The following is a 15,590-nucleotide window of genomic DNA, read 5'->3' as shown; positions in this document are numbered from 1 at the left end:
TAAATCCTTACCCTAGAGCGATGTACACTGGTGCTGGGAAATACAGTGATTCCGGGAACAACCAGGGGTCATACTACATTATAACATATTACTGTACTGGTGAGCTGGAAACTGCAGCAGACAGAGCGATCTCTCACTCGCCCTTCCTCTTTCTCTACAGCAGAACTTATCCGTGTCAGCCATGGCCAATGTTAGCTCGTTACAATAAGCAGGTAATCCTGCGTCAGAGGGAGGTTTATATTACTCTGTTACAATGTTAGATTTGTATTTATAAGGTAACCTGCTGTATTTCTCCAGCATTATTTATTATATCGGTAAGAGTGTGATTCCTGAAGAGCCCAGCGCTGCCCAAATCCAAAGCACGGTTGTGTTGTTCCACCTTTCCCCCAGCGTGTATGTGAGAATGAGCCCCTAATATTGTACAACCCTACGATTGTAAATAATGGCATCATGTTATTTCCAGGCTGATACTGTAGCAGCCCTGCCACCCTCCTCCTGTTTAGTGACCATTGCCCCGTTTCATGCTATGACATTGCATAGGACGTAGTCACAATGACGCGTTTCACCAGGAACCCAGTCGTTAAGATCACTCACTTCAACGGTGAAACATTCTTGATCTACGATGGCGGTCCGATCACTGGTCTGCTGGGCATCCCGGGCGAATAGGAAGATATGGTGTTTTAGCGGTCCGGTGACAGGGCAGTATGTAATCACAGGTGGGGACAGGTACGTATATGACGTTTCTGCTGTAAACCCTCTTCTAAGCACGGTTTAGTAACATTAGCAGATGGTGGAATGTATGAGTTGGACACGCGCGTTTCACCCAGCACTTCACCCTACTCCCGCCCTCCCCCCACCGGGGCCTCCTGAGTGTTTCCGGATGATAGATCTACAGTGTCTAGATAGACAGTCAATAGGTCGAAACCAAAAGATCAAAATGCACGGGCAAAAGGTTGAGATCCACCTGGACAATATTGACATGAAATAGGTTGACATGAAATAGGTTGACATGGTCAAAAGATCAAACACAAGCAAATAGTCAACAATTTTTTCTTTTTTTTAAACTTTTCCCATATCATCCACGTGGACTACAATTGGAAAAGGTAAAGTGTGCTAAGCAAAGAGCTTCTCTGGCTGGGAGGCTCTCCTGGCGAGGTCGGGCTGGCCCCTGGCTGGGAGGCTCTCTAGGCGAGGTCTGGCTGGGAGGCTCTCCTGGAAAGGTCAGGCTGGGAGGTTCTCCTGGCGAGGTCAGGCTGGGAGGCTCTCCTGGCGAGGTCAGGCTGGGAGGCTCTCCTGGCGAGGTCAGGCTGGGAGGCTCTCCTGGCGAGGTCAGGCTGAGAGGCTCTCCTGGCGAGGTCTGGCTGGGAGGCTCTCCTGGCAAAGTCAGGCTGGGAGGCTCTCCTGGCAAGGTCAGGCTGGGAGGCTCTCTTGGCGAGGTCAGGCTGGGAGGCTCTCTAGGCGAGGTCAGGCTGGGAGGCTCTCCTGGCAAGGTCAGGCTGGGAGGCTCTCCTGGCAAGGTCAGGCTGGGAGGCTCTCCTGGCGAGGTCAGGCTGGGATGCTCTCTAGGCGAGGTCAGGCTGGGAGGCTCTCCTGGCGAGGTCAGGCTGGGAGGCTCTCCTGGCGAGGTCAGGCTGGGAGGCTCTCCTGGCAAGGTCAGGCTGGGAGGTTCTCCTGGCGAGGTCAGGCTGGGAGGCTCTCCTGGCGAGGTCAGGCTGGGAGGCTCTCCTGGCGAGGTCAGGCTGGGAGGCTCTCCTGGCGAGGTCAGGCTGGCCTTCTCCAGCTGGGAGGGTGCCAGATGCTGTCCTGACAGTCAGGATCCCGACAGTCATTTACACGATGTCGGGATCCCGACTGTCAAAATGCCAACAGACAGGTGGCCGACGGCCACCCGCTATTTTCCCTCGTAAGGGTCCACGACCCCCATAGAGGGAGAATAGAATAGATGGCGAGCATAGCGAGCCACCGTGCCCGCAGCGTGACAAGCGCAGCAAGCCCGCAAGGGGCTTAGTTGCGCTCACCAGCGCAGTCTGACTCCGGCCAGTCGGGATCCTAACATTGGGCTAATGACTGTCGGGATCGCGACTGTCGTAACCCTATACCACACCCGGCTGGGAGGATCTCCTGGCGAGGTCGGGCTGGTCTTCTCCGGCTGGGAGGCTCTCCTGGCGAGGTCGGGCTGGCCTTCTCCGGCTGGAAGGCTCTCTAGGCGAGGTCTGGCTGGGAGGCTCTCCTGGCGAGGTCGGGCTGGTCTTCTCCAGCTGGGAGGCTCTCCTGGCGAGGCGTCTGCTTGGATTCCAGGAGAGTACAATATTTCCAGTCCGTTTCTGAAGAAGTTTATAGCATTTCATCATTTCCACCTGGCGGCAGAGGAACTGACACCCCTGTAATGCCAGTAAGCTGCTTATGCAACACCTGTCATTTACCTAACCTATGTCTCACATTCCAGGAAAATCAGGTTACATCGCACATACCACAGGGTTACACAACGCGGGATTTAAAATAAACAGCACACAAAGATCAGCAGCTATTTGAGCATTATAAGCAGACATTTGCCATGCTGGCACTTGTAGTTCCTCTACTGCTGTAGCACCAGGTCTGGGACTGGTAACGCTGGATCTTGCAGTATCACAGCGGGTACGCTAAAGGTTGCCGGAGCCTGCGCCAAGTGATACTGCAGTTATAGTTACATTACGTATTCCTATACATCTGAAAATACGCAGCACAGGCTACAGGCTGCAAGAGGTACTGCACCAAGCTAAGTGACCCCAAAATACCTAACGATATGCTGGGATCCAATAGGAACTCACTGAACCTGTGACGCTCTCTGATGCTTATTGTTTATGGTTATAAAAGTTACTGATTTGCTATGTGTGCCTACATCATTAGGATGAATTATTATTTGTTTTAGTTATGGCCTCCACAGCGCCGAGCGAGTCCTGGTTTACTCAGCGCTGTGAGCAGGGGGGAAATCATGCAATGGTGATTGTGTGTAAGGCAAAGGTGCTGGGGGGGGGGTGCATTCGGCGGGGTGGCATTTACCTGTTTCTTGGGCTCCTAACACTTGCAGACCAGCAAGAAGGTCTGAATCAGGCCCATAGTGTGAGACGGTGCTGCTAAGATGCATTTTCTGCACACAAAAATGGCCAACACCGGGGCTGCTTGGCGCGACTGCGGCAGTGACGTATGAGGGCACATCTGTAACCCCGTGGACTCGCACTGCAGCTTATAATCATCCCCAGTTCTAAATGCTTCTGTAATAATGTAGAGCTGCGTCGGCTATTATTTAATGCGTCGACCCTGGTCACATTTGTCTGGTCGTCATTGTCATTGTTTGGCAGCAGAATCGTCTCTCGGTCCTATGATTTCTCTCATTTCCCCAATTCTACACACAACCCTGTGTCCATCCGTAATGACCCGAGTTACTGGCCTGTCCTCTAGTGTCGCTGCCCTGCCAATCCCAGTAACATAACCCTGTGTCCTCCCGTAATGACCCCAGTTACTGGCCTGTCCTCTAGTGTCGCTGCCTCTGCCAATCCCAGTAACATAACCCTGTGTCCTCCCGTAATGACCCCAGTTACTGGCCTGTCCTCTAGTGTCGCTGCCTCTGCCAATCCCAGTAACATAACCCTGTGCCCTCCCGTAATGACCCGAGTTACTAGCCTGTCCTCTAGTGTCGCTGCCTCTGCCAAACCCGATAACATTACACTGAGGCTAATGCGTCTCCTTTATAATAAAGGTGCCTATGTACTAAGGTTTGGAGAGAGATAAAGTAGCAGGCAACCACCCTAACTGGCACATTAGTAGGAAAAAATACAGTTAGGAGCATGCTGGCTGGTACTTTATCTCTCCTCTGTATATAGGAGGGATGGCTATAGATGTAAGGGGCCCCTGTGAGAGGAGGGATGGCTATAGATGTAAGGGGCCCCTGTGTGAGAGGAGGGATGGCTGTAGATGTAAAGGGCCCCTGTGTGAGAGGAGGAATGGCTGTAGATGTAAGGGGCCCCTGTGTGAGAGGAGGGATGGCTGTAGATATAAGGGGCCCCTGTGAGAGAGGAGGGATGGCTGTAGATGTAAGGGGCCCCTGTGTGAGAGAGGAGGAATGGCTGTAGATGTAAGGGGCCCCTGTGAGAGAGGAGGAATGGCTGTAGATGTAAGGGGCCCCTGTGAGAGAGGAGGAATGGCTGTAGATGTAAGGGGCCCCTGTGTGAGAGGAGGGATGGCTGTAGATGTAAGGGGCCCCTGTGAGAGAGGAGGGATGGCTGTAGATGTAAGGGGCCCCTGTGTGAGAGGAGGGATGGCTGTAGATGTAAGGGGCCCCTGTGTGAGAGGAGGGATGGCTGTAGATGTAAGGGGCCCCTGTGTGAGAGGAGGGATGGCTATAGATGTAAGGGGCCCCTGTGTGAGAGGAGGGATGGCTATAGATGTAGGGGGCCCCTGTGAGAGAGAAGGGATGGCTATAGATGTAAGGGGCCCGTGTGTGAGAGGAGGGATGGCTGTAGATATAAGGGGCCCCTGTGAGAGAGGAGGGATGGCTGTAGATGTAAGGGGCCCCTGTGTGAGAGAGGAGGAATGGCTATAGATGTAAGGGGCCCCTGTGAGAGAGGAGGAATGGCTGTAGATGTAAGGGGCCCCTGTGTGAGAGGAGGGATGGCTGTAGATGTAAGGGGCCCCTGTGAGAGAGGAGGGATGGCTGTAGATGTAAGGGGCCCCTGTGTGAGAGGAGGGATGGCTGTAGATGTAAGGGGCCCCTGTGTGAGAGGAGGGATGGCTGTAGATGTAAGGGGCCCCTGTGTGAGAGGAGGGATGGCTATAGATGTAAGGGGCCCCTGTGTGAGAGGAGGGATGGCTATAGATGTAGGGGGCCCCTGTGTGAGAGGAGGGATGGCTATAGATGTAAGGGGCCCCTGTGTGAGAGGAGGGATGGCTATAGATGTAAGGGGCCCCTGTGTGAGAGGAGGGATGGCTATAGATGTAAGGGGCCCCTGTGAGAGAGGAGAGATGGCTGTAGATATAAGGGGCCCCTGTGAGAGGAGGAATGGCTATAGATGTAAGGGGCCCCTGTGTTAGAGGAGGGATGGCTGTAGATGTAAGGGGCCCCTGTGAGAGAGGAGGAATGGCTGTAGATGTTAGGGGCCCCTGTGTGAGAGGAGGGATGGCTGTAGATATAAGGGGCCCCTGTGAGAGAGGAGGGATGGCTGTAGATGTAAGGGGCCCCTGTGTGAGAGAGGAGGAATGGCTATAGATGTAAGGGGCCCCTGTGAGAGAGGAGGAATGGCTGTAGATGTAAGGGGCCCCTGTGAGAGAGGAGGGATGGCTGTAGATGTAAGGGGCCCCTGTGTGAGAGGAGGGATGGCTGTAGATGTAAGGGGCCCCTGTGTGAGAGGAGGGATGGCTGTAGATGTAAGGGGCCCCTGTGTGAGAGGAGGGATGGCTATAGATGTAAGGGGCCCCTGTGTGAGAGGAGGGATGGCTATAGATGTAGGGGGCCCCTGTGTGAGAGGAGGGATGGCTATAGATGTAAGGGGCCCCTGTGTGAGAGGAGGGATGGCTATAGATGTAAGGGGCCCCTGTGTGAGAGGAGGGATGGCTATAGATGTAAGGGGCCCCTGTGAGAGAGGAGAGATGGCTGTAGATATAAGGGGCCCCTGTGAGAGGAGGAATGGCTATAGATGTAAGGGGCCCCTGTGTGAGAGGAGGGATGGCTGTAGATGTAAGGGGCCCCTGTGAGAGAGGAGGGATGGCTGTAGATATAAGGGGTCCCTGTGTGAGAGGAGGGATGGCTGTAGATGTAAGGGGCCCCGTGTGAGAGGAGGGATGGCTGTAGATATAAGGGGCCCCTGTGAGAGAGGAGGGATGGCTGTAGATGTAAGGGGCCCCTGTGTGAGAGAAGGAATGGCTATAGATGTAGGGGGCCCCTGTGAGAGAAGGAATGTCTGTAGATGTAAGGGGCCCCTGTGAGAGAGGAGGGATGGCTGTAGATGTAAGGGGCCCCCGTGTGAGAGGAGGGATGGCTATAGATGTAAGGAGCCCCTGTGTGAGAGGAGGGATGGCTATAGATGTAAGGGGCCCCTGTGTGAGAGGAGGGATGGCTGTAGATGTAAGGGGCCCCTGTGTGAGAGGAGGGATGGCTATAGATGTAAGGGGCCCGCGTGTGAGAGGAGGGATGGCTGTAGATGTAAGGGGCCCCTGTGTGAGAGGAGGGATGGCTGTAGATATAAGGGGCCCCTGTGTGAGAGGAGGGATGGCTATAGATATAAGGGGCCCCTGTATGAGAGGAGGGATGGATGTAGATATAAGGGGCCCCTGTGTGAGAGGAGGGATGGCTGTAGATATAAGGGGCCCCTGTGTGAGAGGAGGGATGGCTAAAGATATAAGGGGCCCCTGTATGAGAGGAGGGATGGCTGTAGATATAAGGGGCCCCTGTGAGAGAGGAGGGATGGCTATAGATGTAAGGGGCCCCCGTGTGAGAGGAGGGATGGCTGTAGATGTAAGGGGCTATGGTGTATGCTGGCACTATATATATGTAACGGTAACATGATGCTGGGAGCTCTGATAGGCTCCGGTCAGACACATGACTGCAGTAACATTACTATGGGGATTCTGGGACCTGGCGGAGAACGTCTGTGTGCAGGGACACGGCAGCTCCCAGGAGACGAGTGAGATAATGATACACCAGGCAGTGTCCGGATATAGAGGCTGTGTATTCCTGTAACTATAGATAACAATGTTATAATTATCCTGCGCCCCAGAGCATAGGGCACAGAGGGTGTCATTATCCTGCCGCAGACACTGACCTGTGCCCCACACGGGTTTCACCCGCTGACTGTGTAATAATTGTGCTGATGAGGATTATTCCAGCTCAGCAGCCTGCTGAGAACGGGTGAGGCATGAGGCACTGTGGATACAAGGGAGGTATAGCAGGCAGGTCCTGGGGAAACAATGGGCAGAGGTACCAGAGGCGTTATACATAAGGCAAAAGTTAATCACAGGACGGCCTCGCACATGTGTACTGTGATCCGTGTGTACCAGTAATCGCCCGCAGCCGTGTACTCAGGTCTGAATGGGGCCCATAGTTACCTATTATTCTCATATATAGGATCGTACACCGGGCAGAGCAGAATTGAGGCCCACCAACCAGCGTCCAGGTGACCTCCTCTGGGGGGGTCCTTAACACTAAGGTTCAGGTGCAGGGCACTGGACCCCCCAAGTCAGCGCAGGCCAACTGCCCTAAGGCACCCCATTAGTAGAAGGGTAACGTGTTACATATGTAAGAAGCACAAGCCGTGTGTTACATAGGTACGAGGTCACGATTAGATATCGGCCAAAGTCTACAATGTTGTTACATGGTATCAGATGCTGCTATCAGTGTCCTGATCAGAGGGATCATAACAAGGCCATAGAAGGGCATTAAGGAGGGGCACTGCCGTGACAAGGGTGATAACACCCAAAAGCCGACACTGCCCCAATACCTCCATCACAGCACTACTCACTACCTCATTGCTGTGCCGGCATGTTCCCGATGTGTACATTTACACAATGACAACTTCTCCGCTCTGTCTCTCTCCAAGGCTTCTCCCTCTAAGACAGAGGTGGAACATAAACCCTTCAGTGTCAACCTCTCTGTCAGAGATGTACAAAGAAAAGAGTAACGCTAGTAATCAATCCATTTTCTTTGTATGCACCATTGTTTGGGAACTGACCTACTCTTGAGTTAGCTTCTTGACTACACCCCCGATTAAGGCGCCCGATTTACCCCTTTTTTGCATATTTACATGAGTCCCATTGAACAGCCAAAATGGGGGTGTTTTGTTGATTGTAACGAATGCGACAGACAAAAAAGAGGGTTTGTAACCAATCGCACGGGGAGAAATAATTGTAACCCCTATATCACAATTGTGTTGGCAATGCACTGATATCTTGTGGGGTGTGCTGCCACTAAGACAGGGAATTGACAAAATACCGAAAGAAAGAAAAGACGGTCATGTGCTGTGGCGCACTTGGGAGATCAAAGGAAACAATCATAAAATATAACTTTTAATCATTTTCATTCTAAGAACTGCGACATATAAAAAACATTTACCATAGGAGGTATATAGAAGATAAGAAACTTATAATATCCTCTTATGGTGAACCCCAATGTCGGTTGCCCTGTGTGAAATTGATCTGGGCGTCTTACAGTGTGTATCCGCTGCAGGAGACAATGTGTAACTGTCAGTTATTGGAATGAGTCTCCGGTCACTGGGCAATTTGTATCCTATTGTATTAGACAATAGTTAATTCGGGATAAGTGCCCAGATGAGGCAGTGGGGAATGTCAGCGAGTGTCTTTATAGTACAGGCAGCGTAGTGTTTTGGTTAATATCCGTTGCCATATAACACAGTGTATACATTTCATTTAACTCTCAGGCTGATGTTTTAAAGAGCAGTATTGGCAATTGCTTGCGCCGTCTCTCACTCTGCAGCCTGTGCGTACCCGTCTCAGCCTCTGAGAGGAGATCGCGGTTAGGTGTAGCTGCGCGACTCTTGCTCTATCAGTGCTGCCGGTAATGTGCGCACTCGCTTCCCGCCAGTGTCAGAAGGTTCCGGTGTCTGAAGGGGAATCGTGGTCAGTGTAGTGACCCTACGATTCTCACCCTCTCAGATCCGTGTTGCGCACTGCTGCACACTGATCCCACAGGGGTAAGGAACGTTACTGGTGTATCTGCACACTCGTGTTTTTATATGTCGCAGTTAGAATGAAAATTATTAAAAGTTATATTTTATGATTGTCTTGCTTTGATCTACCAAGTGCGCCACAGCACGACAGTCTTTTCTTTCTTTCGCAATTTAGATATGCGAAAGACCTATCCAAACGGGATAAGCCAGTGGAAAAGAATTTAGATATAGAAAGGGATGTAAGAGGAGATTTTTACACAGTGGCGTAAAAATCTCCGGCGCCTCCCCCCCCCCCCCCCAACCCAAGAAGGGGAGTGGCGATGGACTACGGTCACCACTGACTGAGCTAACAGGCGACCCATGCAACAGTGAGCGCTGAGCTTTCCCCCCCCCTCCATGCATATGTAATGAGCGGGTCCCCGACCCTCTCATTACATATGCACGGGGTGGGGACCCGCTCATTCAATATGCACTGCACTGGGTCCCCACTCATTAGCTCTGTACAGGGCGGGACCAGCTCAGCGCTCACTGCTGCCTGGGTCACCTGTCAGTTTAGCCAGCGGTGCCCACCACAGACCCCGCTGGCGCCGCTCCCCCAAGCCGCCGCAGGGTCCGCCACATATGTAGCTAAGCCACTGTTTTTACACCTTGTAGGACCTGAAGAAATTAGTAACCAGACATTGGCTCGATGGGATGAACCTACCCAAATGCATAGATCGTAAAATCATCCCAAAGGTTGACAAAACCATCGGCCTTCCAAGGAAATGAAGAATTTCAAAATAGATGGATATCACTACTAGATAAATGTTCCCTATCACTCAAAATACACTGTATAAAAGAATCAGAGACCAACCAGTTCAGTCACCTAGGGATTCTAGAACCAATCGCATTCACTCACATAGACAAAATAGAATCCCTACAAGAGAGATACAGAAATGAACCTTATAAATCACCCAATAGAGATCGACAATATTCTCGCCCACCATTCACACGTTCCCGAGGAAGACTATGGGCGGTATTCAATCACTGTCGTGCTCCCGCAGTTATCTCCCGACGGGGGAGATGGCTGCGGGGCCCTATTCAATGCTGTCTTCCCCGACAGCATTGAACGAGCCCCACATCGGGCTCGTTCTGCCGAGAAAAGCCGGAAATATTAACTCGCAGCCACGCCCCTTTCTCGGTATACTGATACAGGATCCATTATTAAGAGATCAGTATGGGTAATAGGGTGGACAGCACTAAGGTCAATATGCATTGGGTCGACACATGTGAAGGTCAACATGGTCTTAGGTCGACTGGTCATTAGGGCGACACAATCATTAGATCAACATGGGCTAGGTCTACAGTCAAAATGGGTCTTTTCACTTTTTTTTTACCCAAATGTCGACACAGTCAACATAGACACCGTATCGGTGCACCATGTCCCCTCTCATGGCTCGCTGCACTTGCCAGGCTTCGGGCTCAGTTCATCGCTGCGCTCGGCACACTATTTTATTCTCCCACCACGCCCTAGTGGGTGATAGGGCATGAAATACCGCCTGTCGGCACGTGTCGGCTAAAAAAAAAAAGGGAAAAACCTAGCCCAATGTCGACCTAATGCTTTTGTCAACCTAATGACATGACGACCTAAGCCCATGTCGACCTTCGACATTGGCTCATGTAGAGCTTCATCTGTCTACTTAATGCATCGCCAACGACCGTATACCAAGCGATCAACTTCCTGCAAAACCAGATTATTTTTGACAAAAAAAATTCCATAGAAACGTCGTAGCACAGAGTCACCTTAGGGAAGGAATAAACTGTTGGAACTGGTACAAACGAGACTTTTACAATGTAACAAACATAGATGTATGACTCACAAAGGCGTTTTGTTAGAACATCGTCGGAATATATTGAAAAAAATCTTAAACCGTATTGTAAAACACTATAACACACCAGGAAGGTGATCCAAGCTGTTTGAGGATATTAAAAACCACAAGAAGAGGAGGGGGGGGGGGGGGGAGTCTATGCCAACAAGATGAGTTTTGGATGCACCATATGAACTCTTTCCAGAAGGAATAAATGATTCAGGAGAACGAAATGTCTCTAAAATATGATATATTGTTCATCCAATAATCTTAGCAACACTCCAAACATTAAGAAATATTTTCTCTGAACCAAACACTACATTTTCCAGTGTGAATATATGTAATAGGTCTGCCTGCTATTGCACTATTGTTGTATATAATTATTGTATATTGATTTACACTAACTGACCAATTGGACAGTTGTTTTCCCAGAAATTCCTGACCTGGAGGTATAAATATCTCCTTGTGAGAACCCATCATTATACCTCTGAAAAAGTTGTTGCACAACGAAACGCGTCAGTGACTGGGACGTATTAGAGGATAACTACGGTTATTTTATTCCTGCTTGAACCAACTCAGTTGATACAAATCTTTTTTACCAAATGACTCCTCCCACTTCCATTGCTTGGGTTTGGATACCATCTCTTGTTCCCACCACCGTCCCCCTGGACTTGTACATCCGCACCTTTGTGAGGACACTGCCTGCTCAATTGGAGCTTAAAAAACTCTCCTTTGGAATAATTATGGATTAAGTCCGGACCAAAGACCACAGTGGTGATGTATATTAATTGAAATGGATTTTTTATGTGAGGACTGAGCATTATAGGAAAAAGCAGTTCATTTATTACAAATTCTGTATCCTCTATGTGTCCCAGTCCACAGTCCGCGGACGCCGGTGACAGCCCCAGGCTTTAGCTCTGGACGGGTGAAGCCCCAGGTACCCCGTCCAAGGCTGACCAGCCACGGTGAGCATGATACGGCCAGGGGACCTTATGCAAAAAGTGTCCCCCGGCTGTGGCATGACACCGCGGGCTGTTGGAGCCCGGTGCTGGTTTCAAAATATGGGGGACCCCCAGTTTTTTTGTCCCCCGTATTTTTGGAACCAGGACCGGTCCAAGAGTCGGGGTTGGTTTTAGAAAGAAATACGGGGGACCCCTACGCTTTTTGTCCCCCGTATTTTTGGAACCAGGTCCAGCTCAATGAGCCGGGGCTGGTTATGCTCAGGAGGGGGGACCTTGCACCTTTTTTTTTTTTACATTTTTGAACACAAAATCGAACGTCTTCAAATTCGCCCATTTTCATGACTAAAAATCACACTTTTTTGTCCAGAATTTGCATCTAATTAAATATGCGCATTCCAGGAAAAAAATGCGATTTTAAAAAGTGCGATTTTGGAAAGTAACTAAAAATCTCATCCCATTAAATGTTACCCTCTATTTCCTATATCAGGTAACATTACAGGTCATTATGACGAATACAAATGTTTGCAATTCTCACAACTATTTTGACAAATTCAGATTGCGCTCAAAGGGTTAAACTGGGAGAACTCAATGACAAATAATAACGGACACTGAAGCCTTAATAAACCCAAGAGAGGTTCTGGATGTGGGGGTATCACTCACCTGTGCTGAGGTTCTCCAGGCTGGTGTCCAGGTGGAGGTCAAACACTCTTATCTCCGACAGATTGCTGGAACGCTCCGCCAGCATCCGGACCAGATGAGAACCCAGGAACCCACAGCCACCAGTGACCACATACACCAGCCGGTCCTCCATGGTCATCTGTGGGGTGAGAGAGGGGTGAGGAATTGTCAGAAAGTTTAGCGAGTCCTAGGGTTCCCCATATAATAATCCGTCACAGATGAGCCCATGGTCATGGCCTACTTCTCCATGTAACCAATGGCCAGGATGCTGAGAGCTTGGGGATATTGCAGCCAGCGGTATACAATGGGTGACTCTAGCACCATGCAGAAGGGGACGTCACAGTGTCGGCAGTCATTGTCTTGCATGGGGCAGATGTCAGCAGTTAGGAAGTGGTAAAAGTGAGTGTTTCCTGCTCAGTGTCACATCTCTACCTTGTGTGACTGTGACACGGGATCTGCAATGTGTGACAGCTGGGGACATTAATAATCTAAAGCCAGCGGCTTTATCAGTATGCTGACAGAGGAGCGGTCACCGACTGATGTCACACGCTGATACGGGGAGAGCTGAGGTCACTCCTGCCTGTATACAGCTCTCTCACAGGAATAGGTAATGTGTATACTAATACCCAGTCACTACAGTATACAGAGGAGGCACATACACCTCACTGTCACATGTACAGGTACCCGGTGATATGGGGAGAGCTGAGGTCACTCCTGCCTGTATACAGCTCTCTCACAGGAATATAGGTCATGTGTATACTAATAGGTCATGTGTATACTAATACCCAGTCACTACAGTATACAGAGGAGCCACATACACCTCACTGTCACATGTACAGGTACCCGGTGATACGGGGAGAGCTGAGGTCACTCCTGCCTGTATACAGCTCTCTCACAGGAATATAGGTCATGTGTATACTAATACCCAGTCACTACAGTATACAGAGGAGGCACATACACCTCACTGTCACATGTACAGCCACCAGTGATACGGGGAGAGCTGAGGTCACTCCTGCCTGTATACAGCTCTCTCACAGGAATATAGGTCATGTGTATACTAATACCCAGTCACTACAGTATACAGAGGAGGCACATACACCTCACTGTCACATGTACAGCCGCCCGGTGATACGGGGAGAGCTGAGGTCACTCCTGCCTGTATACAGCTCTCTCACAGGAATATAGGTCATGTGTATACTAATACCCAGTCACTACAGTATACAGAGGAGGCACATACACCTCACTGTCACATGTACAGGTACCCGGTGATACGGGGAGAGCTGAGGTCACTCCTGCCTGTATACAGCTCTCTCACAGGAATATAGGCCATGTGTATACTAATACCCAGTCACTACAGTATACAGAGGAGGCACATACACCTCACTGTCACATGTACAGGTACCCGGTGATACGGGGAGAGCTGAGGTCACTCCTGCCTGTATACAGCTCTCTCACAGGAATATAGGTCATGTGTATACTAATACCCAGTCACTACAGTATACAGAGGAGGCACATACCTCTCACTGTCACATGTACAGGTACCCGGTGATACGGGGAGAGCTGAGGTCACTCCTGCCTGTATACAGCTCTCTCACAGGAATATAGGTCATGTGTATACTAATAGGTCATGTGTATACTAATACCCAGTCACTACAGTATACAGAGGAGGCACATACACCTCACTGTCACATGTACAGCCGCCCTTTTATTGCATGTCACAAAGAGAATGGCCAGGGTAAAGAGGAGGACCAGTGAAGAGGTTGCCTATAGTAACCATCCAATGTGCAACTATTGTTTGTCTAGTGCATTCTATAAAACAAGCTGAATTGGATTAGTTGCCATGGGCAACTCCACATGTCCTCTTTAGACGGTTTGTTACATTTCCCCCCAATAAACGCACATAGGGTGCATTTTTAAGTTATGCGGCCATTATTCCACAGCTTCTAGGTTTACACAAGGAAAAGGTCAACTTTTTTCATGATTTTTTTATTTAAGCCAACTTTTTAATACTTTACCATCCCAGTGGGTGCAGAGGAAGAATATAGCGTGCCAACGAGTCAGCAAGACACCGTGACCAAATCATGGCACCATGCAAGGGCACGCGGTACAATAATACAGTGACCATATCACCATATACGCCCAAACAAACACAATAACACTACAGACACAACAGTCAGCGATCCTGCTCTGGCATTCTGGGAGATTGGGAGCATACCTCACACACTATGGATGTAAGGGTCAGATTATACAGGTGCACATTGCAGGGTAGTCAGCGAGATATTTACCATCAGGTAAGTCATATAAAACATGGTAATGCGCACTGAACCTGTAATAGAGAGAGAGAGAGATGGGGAAAAGGAGAGAGAGTTGGGGAAATGGAGAGTGGGAGAGATGGAGAAAGAGAGGGAGAGATGGAGATGGGGAGAGAGAGGGGAGATGAGACAGAGAGGGAGATAGAAAGGGAGATGGGAGAGATGGAGAGGGAGATAGAGAGGGAGATGGAGAGAGAGGGAGGGAGATGGAGAGAGAGATACATGGAGAGAGAGGCAGAGATGGAGAGGGAGATGGGGAGAGAGAGGGGAGATGGAGAGGGGTAGATGGGAGAAATGGAGAGGGATTTAGAGATATATGGAGATAGGGAGATGGGAGAGAGGGAGATAGAGAGAGAGAGGGAGAGAGAGGGAGATGGATGGAGAGAGGGAGATGGATGGAGAGAGAGAGGGAGATGGAGAGAGAGATATGGAGAGGGAGAGAGAGATGGAGAGGGAGATGGAGGGAGAGAGGGGGTGGAGAGAGAGAGGGAGATATATGGAGAAAGAGAGGGAGAGAGGGAGATGGAAAGAGAGAGGGAGATATATGGAGAAAGAGAGGGAGATGGGAGAGAGAGGGGGGAGATGGGGAGGGAGAGATGGAGAGAGAGAGGGAGATGGGAGAGAGAGGGAGATAGGGAGAGGGAGAGATCGAGAGAGAGAGGGAGATGGAGAGAGATGAGAGGGAGATGGAGGGAGAAATGGAGAGGGAGAGATGGAGAGAGAGAGGGAGATGGAGAGAGAGGGAGGGAGAGATGGGGAGAGAGAGGGAGATGGAGAGAGGGAGATGGAGAGAGGGAGATGGAGGGGGGAGATGGAGAGAGAGAGGGAGATGGGGAGAGAGAAAGAGAGGGAGATGGAGAGGGAGAGAGAGAGAGGGAGATGGAGGGAGAGAGTGGGGGTGGAGAGAGAGAGGGAGATATGGAGGAGAGAGGGAGATGGAATGAGAGTGGGAGATATATGGAGAAAGAGAGGAGATGGGAGAGAGAGAGGGGGTGGTGATGTGAGAGTGTTGTGGGAGGTGTGTGTGTGTGTGGTGGTGTGTGGGGGTGTGGGTGGGGATAATGGAGTAGAGAGATATTATGGAGAGAGAGAGGAGATGGAGGGAGAGATTGAGAGAGAGAGGGATGGATGGGAGAT

The 15,590-nt window shown here is 50.3% G+C and overlaps 1 protein-coding gene across 2 annotated transcripts in view; it reads right to left on the bottom strand.

The window, feature by feature from the left end:
- Positions 1-15,590, bottom strand: part of HSD3B7 (hydroxy-delta-5-steroid dehydrogenase, 3 beta- and steroid delta-isomerase 7) — a 46,490-nt gene that overhangs the window by 27,596 nt on the left and 3,304 nt on the right. The window contains exons 1-2 of one of the 2 annotated variants that reach the window (XM_083152361.1): positions 14,427-14,465; positions 12,124-12,280 (exon numbers count right to left, since the gene is read on the bottom strand). In XM_083152361.1, coding sequence (XP_083008487.1) covers positions 12,124-12,280; positions 14,427-14,450 — 181 coding nt within the window. In that variant the 5' untranslated portion in view covers positions 14,451-14,465. Of the gene's footprint in view, positions 1-12,123; positions 12,281-14,426; positions 14,466-15,590 lie in introns of those variants that run through there. The other variant, XM_083152362.1, reaches the window with a different exon arrangement.

The sequence above is a fragment of the Crinia signifera genome, chromosome 7 (assembly GCF_055691185.1).
Source record: "Crinia signifera chromosome 7, ASM5569118v1, whole genome shotgun sequence".
Classification (NCBI taxonomy): Eukaryota; Metazoa; Chordata; class Amphibia; order Anura; family Myobatrachidae; genus Crinia; species Crinia signifera.
This window is presented reverse-complemented; position numbering and strand designations above follow the sequence as displayed.